At 41.3% G+C, this 16004-nt stretch overlaps 1 protein-coding gene across 1 annotated transcript; it reads right to left on the bottom strand.

The window, feature by feature from the left end:
* Positions 1-11024: 11024 nt before the first annotated feature.
* Positions 11025-15187, bottom strand: LOC129810836 (C-C motif chemokine 25-like). The gene is made up of 5 exons (XM_055861772.1): positions 14969-15187; positions 14356-14444; positions 13514-13631; positions 13145-13226; positions 11025-13050 (listed from the first exon to the last, which is right to left on the bottom strand). Exons 2-5 carry the CDS (start codon positions 14417-14419, stop codon positions 13027-13029), a joined length of 288 nt encoding a protein of 95 aa, XP_055717747.1. The 5' UTR covers positions 14420-14444; positions 14969-15187; the 3' UTR covers positions 11025-13026.
* Positions 15188-16004: the final 817 nt, after the last annotated feature.

The raw sequence follows: 16004 nt of genomic DNA on the forward strand, positions 1-16004 counted from the left end.
ATAAATGTCACTAGAAAACAGCTAAAACAAATGCAAATGCAGCTACTTTGCTGTTATTCTGGCTACACTTTTTGACGTGACTGTAAGTTAGCCGTAGTTGGCTAGCAAGCAAGCAAGAGATAAGAACATTTAGAACAAATGACTGGGTCGCATCCATAGATACAGAACAGTGTCGGGACTATATCTTGTGGAAGGATGAAATAGTATGATTAAATTAATCAAAACAATGTTTTTAATGAAAATGTCAATCATTATTTGAATATGTTGTTAACCCGTTGTAAAAAAGTGTTTATGCCCTCGAAGCCAGTGTTTGGAGGATATAGTGGCAAGAAAAAGTATGTGAACCCTTTGCAATTACCTGGATTTCTGCATAAATTGGTCATAAAATTTGATCTGATCAAATATGATCTAAGTCACAACAATAGACAAACACAGTCTGATTAAACTAATAATGCACAAAAAAGTATATGTTTTCATGTCTTTATTGAACAGAATGTGTAAACGTTCACAGTGCAGGGTGGGAAAAGTATGTAAACCCTTGGATTTAATAACTGGTTGACCCTCTTTTGGCAGCATTAACCTCAACCAAACGTTTTCTGTAGTTTTCAGCACAATGGTCAGGAGGTATTTTGGACCGTTCGTCTTTACAAAACTGTTTCAATTCAGCAATATTCTTGGGATGTCTGGTGGGAAACGCTCTCTTGAGGTCATGCCACAGCATCTCAATCGAGTTGAGGTCAGGACTCTGACTGGGCCACTCCAGAAGGCATATTTTCTTCTGTTTGAAGCCATTCTGTTTTTGATTTACTTCTGTGTTTTGGGTCGTTGTCCTGGTGCATCACCCAACTTCTGTTGCGCTTCAATTGACGGACAGATAGCCTTACATTCTCCTGCAAAATGCCTTGATAAACTTGGGAATTAATTTTTCCGTAAATGATAGCAAGCTGTCCAGGTCCTGAGGCAGCAAAGCAGCAGTAGCACTGCGGAACATCCAGGTACTCTTTTGCGAACTTCAGACGTGCCGCAATGTTTTTTGGGGACAGCAGTGGCTTCTTCTTTGGTTTCCTCTCATGATCACCATTATTATGTAGTGTTTTACGTATCGTATACTCGTCAATAGAGATGTTATCATGTTCCAGATTATGTAACGGCTCTCGTTTGTAGAATGAAGAGTGGACCAAGGCGCAGCGTGGTAGGCGTACATCGTCTTTTTATTGATGACACCAAAATAACAACGACAAAAAATGAAGGTGATCAGTTCTGTCAGGCACAGACACTAAACAGAAAACAAGATCCCACAAAACCCAAAAGGAAAATGACAACTTATATATGATCCCCAATCAGAGACAATGATAGACAGCTGCCTCTGATTGGGAACCACACTCGGCCAAAAACAAAGAAATAGGAAACATAGACTTTCCCACCCGAGTCACACCCTGACCTAACCAAACAGAGAGAATAATAAGGATCTCTAAGGTCAGGGCGTGACAGATATTTCTTTAAGCCGTTCCCAGGTGGTGAAGGCAGGAAACAACATCTCCACTCCGCTGATCCTCAACACTGGGGTCCCACAAGGGTGCGTTCTCAGCCCCCTCCTGTACTCCCTGTTCACCCACAACTGCGTGGCCATGCACGAATCCAACTCAATCATCAAGTTTGCAGATGACACAACAGTGGTAGATCTTGATTACCAACAACGACGAGACAGCCTACAGGGAGGAGGTGAGGGCCCTCGGAGTGTGGTGTCAGGAAAATAACCTCTCACTCAATGTCAGCCAAACAAAAGAGATGATCGTGGACTTCAGGAAACAGCAGAGGGAGCACCCCCCTATCCACAAAGATGGGACAGCAGTGGCCTTATCCTGAAAAACTCCCCAGCCTTAACGACTAAAGGCATACCCATAACATGATGCAGTCACCACTATGCTTGAAAATATGGAGAGTGGTACTCAGTCATTTGTTGTATTGGATACAGTATTCCTCAAACATAACACTTTGTATTCAGGACTGTCACGCCCTGACTTTAGAGATCCTTTTTTTGTCTCTATTTTGGTTGGTCAGGGCGTGAGTTGGGGTGGGCATTCTATGTTTTGTTCTATGTTTTCCATTTCTATGTGTTTGGCCAGGTGTGGTTCTCAATCAGAGGCAGCTGTCTATCGTTGTCTCTGATTGAGAACCATACTTAGGTAGCCTTTTTCCACCTGTCTGTTGTGGGTAGTTGTTTTCTGTTTTGTGTTGTTGCACCAGACAGAACTGTTTCATTTCGTTCACTCTCTTTGTTGGTTTTGTTGTTTCAGTGTTCAGGTTATTTTATTAAATTACAATGAACACTTACCACACTGCGTTTTGGTCACCTTCTTTCCAGGACGAACATTACAAGGACAAAAAAGTTAATTGCTTTGCCACATTCTATTCAGTATTACTTTAGTGCCTTGTTGCAAACAGGATGCATGTTTCGGAATATTTTTATTCTGTACAGGCTTCCTTCTTTTCACTCTGTCAATTAGGTTAGTATTGTGGAGTAACTACAATGTTGTTGATCCATCCTAATTTTTCTCCTATCAAAGCCATTAAACTCTGTAACTGTTTTAAAGTAACCTCATGGTCAAGAGTGTGCAAAGCTGCCATCAAGGCAAAGAGTAGCTATTTTAAAGAATCTCAAATATAAAATAGATTTAGATTTGTTTAACACGTTTTGGTTACTACATGATTCCATATGTGTTGTTTCATAGTTTTAATGTCTTCACTATTATTCTACAACGTAGAAAATGTAACCGATTCCCCCTTTCACCAGCTCAGCTCCGGGGTCTATGTCACCGGCCTTCAGTGCGTCACTGAACTGGATCATTACCAGCAACCCCAGACTGCCTTGTCTCATTACGCACACCTGGTTCCCATTCCCCCTGATTACTGTGTGTATATATGTGCCCTCTGCTCAACATTGTTCTTGTTGATTATTGTTCCATGTCCGTTGGTCTTGTGAGTATGTGTGCTCTGTTGTATCGGCTTTCGTGTTAGTGTGTACTTGTTATTTTCGGGTCTCGTCCTGTGTATTTATTAGACGTTTACACGTCGCTCTTTGTTTGGGTTACAGCTCTGTGTTTATATATATATATATATATATATATATATATATATATATATATATATATATATATATATATATTCACACACGTGTTTCCTTTGGGCTTCGTCCCCGTCATGTCCATGACTTACACTATTTTGGGTAGAGAGAAAAAAAAAAACTATTTTGTATTCCTGCTCCTGTCTCCTATCATTATACAACATGACAGAAAATAGCTTAGAGAATAAGAAAAACCCTGGAATGAGTAGGTTTTGACTGGTACTGTATATATACATTATTTTAATAGCAGGACACTGTAAAGTCCATTCCTCTGAAGAGTATGAATTAGGCTGTTTAAGGTTTGACTCCTAAGCAACCTGCCTACACATTGTTTGAAGTACAATATACCAACGTAGCTACTGTTGTATGTCAAAGCTGTGTGCTGGAAAACCTTGGTAGAGCATGGGGGGAGTAGGCAATGTGGTGCGCATGATTCCCAAAACCATTGTTATTAAAGTTGCACTTGAAAACACTCATTATTTACCTATTGCCCCAGACCACTTGTAGAACAGCTGGGTCGTTTGATGCTTTTCTGCCTTTCGTCACTTTATACACAGATCATCTCTGCGAAACATAGAATCAAGATGTTTCTGTCTCTGTGACCGCCGATAACTTCATGGGCTCCCGAGTGGCGCAGCGGTCTAAGGCACTGCAGCTCAGTGCTAGAGGTGTCATTACAGACCCTGGCTTGATTCCAGGCTGTATCACAACCGGCCATGAAAAGGAGTCCCATAAGGCGGCGCACAATTGGCCCAACGTCGTTAGGGTTTGGCTGAGCTAGTCCGGCATTGTAAATAAGAATGTGTTCTTAAATGACTTGCCTCGTTAAATTAAGGTAAGAAAAAGGACGTTGACTACATTAAAGTTACCAGTGTCTTTGCAATTGTTATAAACAAGCAAAGGGTAAAAATATGCTTTAAATAAAAACCAAGATGACTTCATTAAAAGATAGTAGCCTATATACACTGCTCCAAAAAATAAAGGGAACACTTAAACAACACAATGTAACTCCAAGTCAATCACACTTCTGTGAAATCAAACTGTCCACTTAGGAAGCAACACTGATTGACAATAAATTTCACATGCTGTTGTGCAAATGGAATAGACAAAAGGTGGAAATTATAGGCAATTAGCAAGACACCCCCAATAAAGGAGTGATTCTGCAGGTGGTGACCACAGACCACTTCTCATTTCCTATGCTTCCTGGCTGATGTTTTGGTCACTTTTGAATGCTGGCGGTGCTTTCACTCTAGTGGTAGCATGAGACGGAGTCTACAACCCACACAGTTTAGGTAGTGCAGTTCATCCAGGATGGCACATCAATGCGAGCTGTGGCAAGAAGGTTTGCTGTGTCTGTCAGCGTAGTGTCCAGAGCATGGAGGCGCTACCAGGAGACAGGCCAGTACATCAGGAGACATGGAGGAGGCCGTAGGAGGCAACAACCCAGCAGCAGGACCGCTACCTCCGCCTTTGTGCAAGGAGGAGCACTGCCAGAGCCCTGCAAAAGGACCTCCAGCAGGCCACAAATGTGCATGTGTCTGCTCAAACGGTCAGAAACAGACTCCATGAGGGTAGTATGAGGGCCCGACGTCCACAGGTGGGGGTTGTGCTTACAGCCCAACACCGTGCAGGACGTTTGGCATTTGCCAGAGAACACCAAGATTGGCAAATTAGCCACTGTCGCCCCCTGTGCTCTTCACAGATGAAAGCAGGTTCACACTGAGCACATATGGCAGTCTGGAGATGCCGTGGAGAGCGTTCTGCTGCCTGCAACATCCTCCAGCATGACCGGTTTGGCAGTGGGTCAGTCATGGTGTGGAGTGGCATTTGTTTGGGGGGCCACACAGCCCTCCATGTGCTCGCCAGAGGTAGCCTGACTGCCATTAGGTACCGAGATGAGGTCCTCAGACCCCTTGTGAGACCATATGCTGGTGCGGTTGGCCCTGGGTTCCTGAAAGACAATGCTAGACGTCATGTGGCTGGAGTGTGTCAGCAGTTCCTGCAAGAGGAAGGCATTGATGCTATGGACTGGCCTGCCCGTTCCCCAGACCTGAATCCAATTGAGCACATCTGGGACATCATGTCTCACTCCATCCACCAACGCCACGTTGCACCACAGACTTTCCAGGAGTTGGCGGATGCTTTAGTCCAGGTCTGGGAGGAGATCCCTCAGGAGACCATCCGCCACCTCATCAGGAGCATGCCCAGGCGTTATAGGGAGGTCACACAGGCACGTGGAGGCCACACAGACTACTGAGCCTCATTTTGACTTGTTTTAAGGACATTACATCAAAGTTGGATCAGCCTGTAGTGTGGTTTTCCACTTTAATTTTGAGTGTGACTCCAAATCCAGACCTCCATGGGTTGATACATTTGATTTCCATTGATAATTTTTGTGTGATTTTGTTGTCAGCACATTCAACTATGTAAAGAAAAAAGTATTTAATAAGAATAGTTCATTCATTCAGATCTAGGATGTGTTATTTTAGTTTTCCCTTTATTTTTTTGAGCAGTGTATTTAAATTATATTCAATCATGTTCAATCAATTGAGTTTTACTCGCTAATATATACAGTTAAAGTTGGAAGTTTACATACACTTTGGTTGGCGTCAATACATTTTTCAACCACTCAACAAATTTCTTGTTAACAAACTATAGTTTTGGCAAGTCGGTTAGGACATCTACTTTGTGCATGACACAAGTAATTTTTCCAACAATTGTTTACAGACAGATTATAATACTTATATTTCATTATCACAATTACAGTGGGTCAGAAGTTTACATACACTAAGTTGACTGCCTTTAAACAGCTTGGAAAAGTCCAGAAAAGGATGTCATGGCTTTAGAAGCTTCTGATAGGCTAATTGACATAATTTGAGTCAATTGGAGGTGTACCTGTGGATGTATTTCAAGGCCAACCATCAAACTCAGTGCCTCTTTGCTTGACATCATTGGAAAATCAAAAGAAATCAGCCAAGAGCTCAAAAGAAATTGTAGACCTCCAAAAGTCTGGTTCATCTTTGGGAGCAATTCCAAATGCCTTAATACCGTGCTTCTCCACCTGCATTGCTTGCTGTTTGGGGTTTTAGGCTGGGTTTCTGTACAGCACTCCGAGATATTAGCTGATGTACGAAGGGCTATATAAAATAAATAAACTTGAAACTTGAAACCTTAATGTACCACGTTCATCTGTACAAACAATAGTACGCAAGCATAAACACCGTGGGAGCCATCATACCGCTCTTGAAGGAGGCGTGTTCTGTCTCCTAGAGATGAACGTACTTTGGTGCGAAAAGTGCAAATCAATCCATGAACAACAGCAAAGGACCTTGTGAAGATGCTGGAGGAAGTAGGTACAAAAGTATCTATAACTACAGTAAAACGGTACCTATATCGACATAACCTGAAAGGCCGCTCAGCAAGGAAGAAGCCACTGCTCCAAAACCGCCATAAAAAAGCCAGACCATGGTTTCCAACTGCACATGGGGACAAAGATTGTACATTTTAGAGAAATGTCCTCTGGTCTGATGAAACAAAAATAGAACTGTTTGACCATCATGTTTGGAGTAAAAAGGGGGTGCTTGCAAGCCAAAGAACACCATCCCAACCGTGAAGCACGGGGGTGGCAGCATCATGTTGTGGGGGTGCTTTGCTGCAGGACGGACTGGTGCACTTCACAAAATAGATGGCATCAAAAGGAAGGAAAATTGTGGATATATAGAAGCAACATCTCAAGACATCAGTCAGGAAGTTAAAGCTTGGTCACAAATGGGTCTTCCAAATGGACAATGACCCCAAGCATACTTCCAAAGTTGTGGCATAATGGCCTAAGGACAACAAAGTCAAGGTATTGGAGTGGCCATCACAAAGCCCTGACCTCAATCCTATAGAACATTTGTGGGCAGAACTGAAAAAGCGTGTGCGAGCAAGGAGGCCTACAAACCTGACTCAGTTACACCAGCTCTGTCAGGAGGAATGGGTAAAAATTCACCTAACGTATTGTGGGAAGCTTGTGGAAGGCTACTCAAAACATTTGACCCGTTAAACAATTTAAAGGCAATGCTACCAAATACTAATTGAGTGTATGTACACTTCTGACCCACTGGGAATGTGATGAAACAAATAAAATCTGAAATAAATCATTCTCTCTACTATTATTCTGACCTAAAACAGGGAATTTTTGCCATGATTAAATGTCAGGAATTGTGAAAAAACTGAGTTTAAATGTACTTGGCTAAGGTGTATGTAAACTTCTGACTTCAACTGTGTATATATATATATATAAATAACTTCTAACAAATTATTATTTAAAATGACAACCAATCCCAAAGTTTACTTTGCCAATTGTGCTCTGCCCTATGGGACCACCAATCTCAGCCGTATGTGATTCAGCCTGGATTCGAACCAGTGACTGTAGTGTTGACTCTTACACTGAGATGCAGCGCCTTAGATCACTGCACCACTCGCGAGCCACTCTCTGCGTCACTAATATAGCCTACTGTCTGTAACTTTTTCCTCAATTCAACGTCTAGGCCTAACAACGTGCGCAAAGATGTGCCAAATATTCGATTTAGTGCATTGCCTAAGCATTAGAATCAGCCGCCTCAATATTTGCAACCATAGGTGATCATTTCTTTCTAGGAACTGATCCGTCATCAGTATCTAATGTTGAGGTAAGCTTTGAATGGAGAACGCTGATCAGAGAGCAGCGCTACCTTTCTTTCGATCCTTCAGTATTGACACATGCTCTAACCATGCACTTATTGAAAGTTATGTGGTGTTTTGGTTCTTCAGCCATTATAGAAACGATGCGTCGTTAATACACTCGTAAGCTTAAATTCCATTGCCACCGGGAAACCGGGCCCTGGCTACTACTTCATAGACATGCCTATTTGCATTTATGCAAAACATATGGATTCTCCCTTTAAAGAGGGGAGGTGGTGAATATCAACAGCTGCTGGACATTAAGCACGATACCAGTTCCTATAAGTGACTCTGAAAGTATTGAATAAATCGGCTGAGTGAGAATTTGGAAATTAATTAATTAATACAGCTGGGTGGAATATCACATGTTGTGCAGCGAGAGGCTGCATGTTCCTCTAACAGTGGTTGATGTGTGGAGTGAAATAACAGAGTAGCCTACTGGCAGAAAAGTTGCCCCTATTAGCTATTCAAGTGCATAAGGATTACATATATTTTTGTTCTGCCCATTTGATAATGGACCATTCTAAATCGAAACTCATTTTACATATCAGTGAAGACAAGATTAAATTGAGAAGAGTCTGATGGGTCAAAATATGATGACTTGATGACAGAGCGTGTGCAGCCTGAGGCAACTAACAGAGCAAGCTTTCTTTTGCAGAAAAAGTACCCCATTTTCATAATTGAGTAAAAGTAAATATACCTTAAGTTAAAGTGAAAGTCACCCAACAAAATACTACTTGAGTAAAAGTTTTAAATGTACTTAAGTTTTAAAAGTAAAAGTATAAATCATTAAAAATGTCTTATATTAAGCAAACCAGACGACACGATTATCTTGTTTTTTAAATGTACGGATAGCCAGAGGCACAGTTAAACACTCAGACATAATTTACAAAACAAAGCATTTGTGTTTAGTGAGTCTGCCAGATCTGAGGCAGTAGGGATGACCAGGGATGTTCTCTTGATAAGTGCGTGAATTAGACAGTTTTCCTGTCCTGCTAAGCATTCAAAATGTAGCGAGTACTTTTGGGTGTCAGGGAAAATGTAAGGAGTAAAAAGAACATTATTTTCTTTAGGAATGTAGTGGAGGAAAAGTTAAAGTTGTCAAAAACATAAATAGTAAAGTAAAGAAAAGATACCCCAAAAAACGACTTACGTATTTTTACTTAAGTACTTTACACCACTGACATCATGCAGCCCATATATGGTTTGATTTCTAAGACATTCTAAGGTTTCTGTCATTCACAACTGAAGTTGAACAAGCCTACAGACTATGGCATGGCACATAGCCAGATAACATACAGTAGGCCAACTCATATTCTGTTCTTCTGAAATACATTTTCTTCATATCACAACGTTTCTTTAGAGCTGCCTAAAATAAATAATGGATTTATTATGATGGTGTATATTAAATTGATTTATTGACTTTTTAAAATGTAAACGTTCCAATGGCGCGAATCAGTGGTTTGTATGCGGCTGTCACGCCCTGGCCTTAGTTATCTTTGTTTTCTTTATTATTTTAGTTAGGTCAGGGTGTGACATGGGGGATGTATGTGTTTTGTATTGTCTAGAGGTTTTGTATGTTTATGGGGCAGGGTCTAGTCTAGGTGTATGTATGTCTATGGTTGCCTAGATTGGTTCTCAATTAGAGACAGCTGTCTATCGTTGTCTCTGATTGGGAACCATATTTAGGCAGCCATATTCATTGGGTAGTTCGTGGGTTATTGTCTATGTCATTACGTAAGTTGCCTGTACTTGTCGTAGTATAGCTTCACGTTCGGTCGTTTGTTGTTTGTCAAGTGTTCTTCGTTTCGTTTTCGTTAAATAAATTCAAGTATGTATTCAAACCACGCTGCGCTTTGGTCCGATCCTTGCTCCTCCTCAGACGAGGAGGATTACGACCTTCGTGACAGCGGCTTGTATGTATGGAGATACTAAAAGCTTCCTTTGCTTGTAGCATGCTTCTCATCCGACTGATGTTAATTAGCTAATTATAGCTCATAGCCTGCTACTAGCTAGCTGCTGTTGAGCAGCAACCGAGTTGCTGGTCCTGGTTTTGGAACTCTGAAATTGGCTGAAAATATGTTAACATCAGATATGCTTCAAAAAGGTAGCTCATCGTTTGTTCTTAATGGACAGAAGTTAGCCCATGTGAGCGATAAATTATACTTTTTATAACAACTTTTGCACCAACAAACTTTTTTAAGTCCAATGGTCACTTTATGGATGCTATAGTCTCGTTTTAATACGACGTCTAGAATGTGAGCTATGTACTGTAGGTGCAGAGTGAAATTAACATTGAGCTTCAACCAATGCCATACTATATATAGCCGCGCCTATAATTAAGCAATAAGGCCAGAGGGGGTGTGGTATATGGCCAATATACCACGGCTAAGGGCTGTTCTAACGCACGACGCAACGCGGAGTACTAGGACACAGCCCTTAGCCGTGGTATATTGGCCATGTATCACAAAACCCTGAGGTGCCTTATTGCTATTATAAACTGGTTACCAACGTAGAGTAGTAAAAAATAAATGTTTCAGCCAATCAGCATTCTGGGCTTGAACCACCCAGTTTATAATATATATTTATGTTCCGGACTTTGAAATGGCTCGTTCTGATATTTCTTAATTTATTTTTGGATTATGTGTGTATTGTTTTGTATATAGGTAGTACGGCACTTTTAGAGCTAGAAACACAAGCATTTCGCTGCACCTGCGAAAACATCTGCAAATCTGTATACGCAACCAATAAACTTTGATTTGATTTGCCCTGTCCTGGGAAAGAAGTGTGTGTGCTTTCAAACTAAATGTACTGTATTTATTCTTCACCGTGTAATCATACATCTTCCCATGGGAACCTAGTCCCCCCGCAGCATATTGGAGCCTTGGAGTTACTAAAGACATTTCTCCTGGGGCATCACACTCACTGTAACATGGAAACTGGAGCAAGACTGAGCATGTATAAACTGTCATTGATTCTCTGTCCATCATATCACATTTCAGGTAAGTATGTGGCATTACAACTGCTAAGCTTCAAAGAACTCATATAGGTTCATGCTGAAGGCAATAAGATGGGCTAAAGCTTTGAGGCGCGAAGCAATTGTCTGTTTTCTTTTTCCAATGCAATGTGTATAAAGAGTTCAAGTACATGTAGTGTGCAGTGAGCTGTCCTTAGAATCATACAAATGAAAAGTATGAAGGGGAGATTATTTTTGCTTTATTACAAATGTGAAGTTATACAAATATTGCTTTTAACACATAGTACTGATAGAAAAATATGCTATATATACAAAAGTATGTGGACACCCTTTCAAATGAGTGGATTCGGCTATTTCAGCCACACCTGTTGCTGACAGGTGTATAAAATCGAGCACACAGCCACGCAATCTCCAAAGACAAACCTTGGCAGTAGAATGGCCTTACTGAAGAGCTCAGTGACTTTCAACGTGGCACCGTCATAGAATGCTACCTTTCCAACAAGTCAGTTTGTGAAATTTCTGCCATACTAGAGCTACCCCGGGCAACTTTAAGTGCTGTTATTGTGAAGTGGAAACGCCTAGGAGCAACAACTGCTCAGCCGTAAAAGGGGTAGGCCACACAAGCTCACAGAACGCGACCGCCGAGTGCTGAAGCACTCAGTGCATAAAAATGGTCTGTTCTCGGTTACAACACTCACTACCGAGTTCCAAACTGCCTCTGGCACACAAGCCTAAAATCACCATGTGCAATGCTAAGCAGCTGGAGTGTTGTAAAGCTCACCGCCATTGGACTGGAGCAGTGGAAGCGCGCTCTCTGGAGTGATGAATCACGCTAAATCATCTGGCAGTCCGACGGATGAATCTTTGTTTGGCGGATGCCAGGAGAACTCTACCTGTCCCAATGCATAGTGCCAACTGTAAAGTTTGGTGGAGGAGGAATAATGGTCTGGGGCTGTTATTCATGGGTCGGGCTAGGCCCCTTAGTTCCAGTGAAGGGAAATCTTAAAGCTACAGCAAACAGTGACATTCTAGATGATTATGTGCTTCCAACATTGTGACAAACAGTTTGGGGAAGGCCCTTTCTTCTTTTACCATGCCAATGCCCCCTTGCACAAAGTGAGGTCCATACAGAAATGGTTTGTCGAGATCGGTGTGGAAGAACTTGACTGGCATACACAGAGCCCTGACCTCAACCCCATTTAACACCTTTGGGATGAATTGGAACATCGACTGTGAGCCAGGCCTAATCCCCCATCATCAATGCCGACCTCACATTTGTTCTTGTGGCTGAATGGAAGCAAGTCCCCGCAGCAAGGTTCCAACATAAAGTGGAACGCCTTCCCAGGAGAGTGGAGGCTGTTATAGCAGCAAAGGGGGGACCAACTCCATATTAATGCCATAATTTTGGAATGAGATGTTCGGCTAGAGCAGGTGTCCACATACTTTTGGTCATGTAGTGTCTCAAGGTTTAACAAAATAGTAATTGTAGCTTTTCAATGCATTCTGCCCCACCCCCCCACCTAAAATTGATTTCCATTCAAAATCCTATTTTCCCTAACCCCTAACCTGAACCCTAACCCGAAACCTAACCCTGAACCTAAACCTAACCCCTAAGCTTAAAATAGCCTTTGCCCTCAAGGGGATGTAGGAAATGTCCCCATGAGGGAAAATGTTCCCTAATTGACTATCCTTGTGAGGACTTCTGGGGGATTTCCGGTACCCATGATTTCCATTCAAAATGCTATTTTCCCTAACCCCTAACCTGAACCCTAACCCGAAACCTAACCCTGAACCTAAACCTAAACCCTAAGCTTAAAATAGCCTTTGTCCTCATGGGGATGTGGGAAATGTCCCCATGAGGGAAAATGTTCCCTAATTGACTATCCTTGTGAGGACTTCTGGGGGATTTCCGGTACCCATGAGGTTAGTGAATAACCCCCCCCCGCTCCACCCCCTCCGTCCCTCACACACAATAATGCTAAGCTGCCGTGGCACATTACAAGCAGGCACGGTTAGTCACCTCATGCTAACAGCCATCTAAACCATGGAATCTCAGGTATCCTCCCAAAAGCATGTAATATAAACTCATTCAGCCAAACTGTAATATAATGAGTAATATAATGATGAAGTTCACATTCTAGTTACAGGATGATATGACTGTCCTATTTATGGAAATTGGCATACACTGGTTGAAAGTTCCTCCAACGAAGCAACTGATCAACTACATCCCCTCATTCCCTGGAGTCTATGGATGAGAAAAGGCCATAATTAGAAACTGGAAACTTGTCGAACATACATGAATTTACTAAATAATGTAGTTATAAGAGTGAGAGTAGTACCTTATCAACAACAGTCCTCAGATACTGTACCCATTTGTGGCTGGGATTGGCACAAACAGTCTTCCCTTTCTTCAGTGTGAACCTATGGATATTAGACACATGGTGGGAGATATATATGTATATATATATACATTTTTTCATTAGACTCATTGGCAGTATTGTTTTTTAGATTCACATTCTATGAGGAAAAAAAAGGAAAACAAACTATTTCATATTTCTCTTTGAACAAGTCCTCTTGACACAACTTGAGGACATGTTCCTACCAGTGTCACAATGATTGTCTGTTATGCGTGGCTTTGTTTTTATTTGGACACTTAATTGTGCTAAAGGGCAGGCTGACAAGGTGAGGACACGTTGCAACACACTCACACGACGGCCTTGATGTTGCAGCCTCCATCTGTTTCCTGTATCCTGTAGCTTACAACATTCCTCTTGGTACTCTTCTTCAGGCCAGTAACATGCCTCAGACAGCAGTTCTCATACGACCCTAACAACAAGCATGAGGAAGTTCAATGGTTACAATCTTCTCTATACTCTTATTGTGCTGACCCATGACATACTGTCATGTAAGGATATTTCAGTAGCAAATGGTTTGAATTGTGCAATTGTAATAGCAAACTAGTGTAATGAGTAGTTTCTGTAATTTGAGAAAGAATTATGAGTTAAGGTATTGCAGATGTATGCAAGAGAGACATCAAAGGGACTTCATATTTAAGCTGCTTGAAGTTGCATATGAGCTATGTAAACTACCGTCAAAGTGTTGTGAAATCTGGTGCCAGGCGATTTGAGACAATGTTTTGAAAGGATGGGGAGACAGACATATCCAAACACATCAGTTTAAAATTTTCACATAAATAATTATCTACATTATTTTGAGTGGCAAAATATTCCTCTTCTGGACAAAGTATGGACCATTGGAAGCTTGTAAAAAAAACTTTAAATACATAGAACAACTTTTCTCCATTCCAGAGGTACAATGAGGTCTCCAGGCACAACAATGCATTAAGTGTACAAATGTGGAGTATAGGCTACTATGTACAGTTGATTTATTTTCAACAAGAAGTAAATTACAAGAAGTACTGAAAATTAACCAAAACACATGAAAGGCTTGCTTTACGCTGTTACACCAATTTCAGTGAACATATACGTCATAATAATGAATCTACAGAATATGAATACCGTTCCTTAGATTGTTTAATAATGGTGCCTACCTTGAGCCAGAGTGAGGTACATGCATGCCAGGAGCAGGAGAAAGAACAGAGCCTGGAACCTCATGGTGTCACTGGTGCTGTATGGTCCGCTGCAAGAACAGGACAGAATGTAAAGCAAGTGAAGCTTTCTCTTTTTAATACCTCCTCCACATCATCAACGTGATGTTTGTATTGAGACCACCCTGTCTACAATACCAGTATGTTCCCATTCTGGACCACAATACTAGACCCCCACACTGACCCCTTGATTACAAACACTTCTTTCTTGATACCAGTCAACCAGATCCAGATGTCTTCAGCTGTTTTCTCCAGCTATCATTTGTTTGGCTGAAACTCTGACCATGTTCTAATAAATCAACAACCAATCAGATAAAGCCAAACTCTGTCTCTTGAGCCAGCTGTATAAACTTGTGTCTTTTATTAGTTAGAAATGCAAAAGTACAGAATGTTTACAGCATTAATCCAAAAGTTAGTGAAGTATGAATTCAGCATTAGGCAAGGATATAAACACGCACTAGGTCAACATATAAACAGTCCTGACAACCTCTCAACACAAAAGCCTACCCAGACCAACATAGCAGAACATGCCGCAAATAAGCTCCTCAAAACTTACAAAGTATCTCAGCAGAAATGTCCTTGTTGAGTTCCCTTGGCTGTTTTATAGCTGCTATATGATACCTTCACCTCTCCACCAACCCTGTTACCTCAATCAGCCACACCTCCTCTGGCATGAAAACCACAGTATGTTTTACAATTGCTGGGAAGAGGTACAATTTGAACAAGATTCACAATCGAATGCCACTGAACCGTCTTTCTTCGCTCAGTCCAGTGAAAAGACAAGTGTCAAACTGTGGAACCGTTCCCTTCTCAGGAGGGCTTACATAGGGCCCCTCCTTCCTATTAGAGAATGATCTGAGGTTCAGGGAGCCAGGCCAGCACTCAGTATACAGGATCAGAACTTGTTTTAGTCATTTACCAACTGTTAAAATCAACTACATCCTTCGAACCAAGAAAATGCGGACCACACAAAGATTCCTCCTTAAATATATTTTGTACAACAGCACTGAAAGCACTGTCTGGAAATCCACTGTCTGCAATTGATTGAATACCAGCCTGTATGTTTATTTAAGATCCGATGCCTGATCTTTATCTAAGCAATTATGTCAAAAGTATAATAGAATAAAGTTCTGAAATGCAATTGTCCCATCAGTATGGATTTAAATCATTGCACCTGTTTCCTTTTGAGACCATCTTACTTGTAAAAAAAAAACTATTGAAGAGACAAGCCACAATGTGATGTCCCTAAACTTGATTCATATTTCCTTTTAATAGCTTCCCCACAGTCAAATGGCCATTGGGAAAACACTTGTAACTCCTTTTCGCAAAGTGTTATTGAGACACAATAAAATGTAAATATCTTCTGTTCAGTTTGAAAATATGACTTCCTGCCAGTCATATTGTCACGTTCTTGACCTGTTTTTCCTTGTTTTTGTATGTGTTTAGTTGGTCGGGGCGTGAGTTGGGGTGGGCATTCTATGTTATGTGTTTCTATGTTGGATTAAATGTGTTGCCTGATATGGTTCTCAATTAGAGGCAGGTGTTTGACGTTTCCTCTGATTGAGAACCATATTAAGGTAGGCTGTTCTCAC

The sequence above is a fragment of the Salvelinus fontinalis genome, chromosome 14 (genome assembly GCF_029448725.1).
Source record: "Salvelinus fontinalis isolate EN_2023a chromosome 14, ASM2944872v1, whole genome shotgun sequence".
Lineage (NCBI taxonomy): Eukaryota > Metazoa > Chordata > Actinopteri > Salmoniformes > Salmonidae > Salvelinus > Salvelinus fontinalis.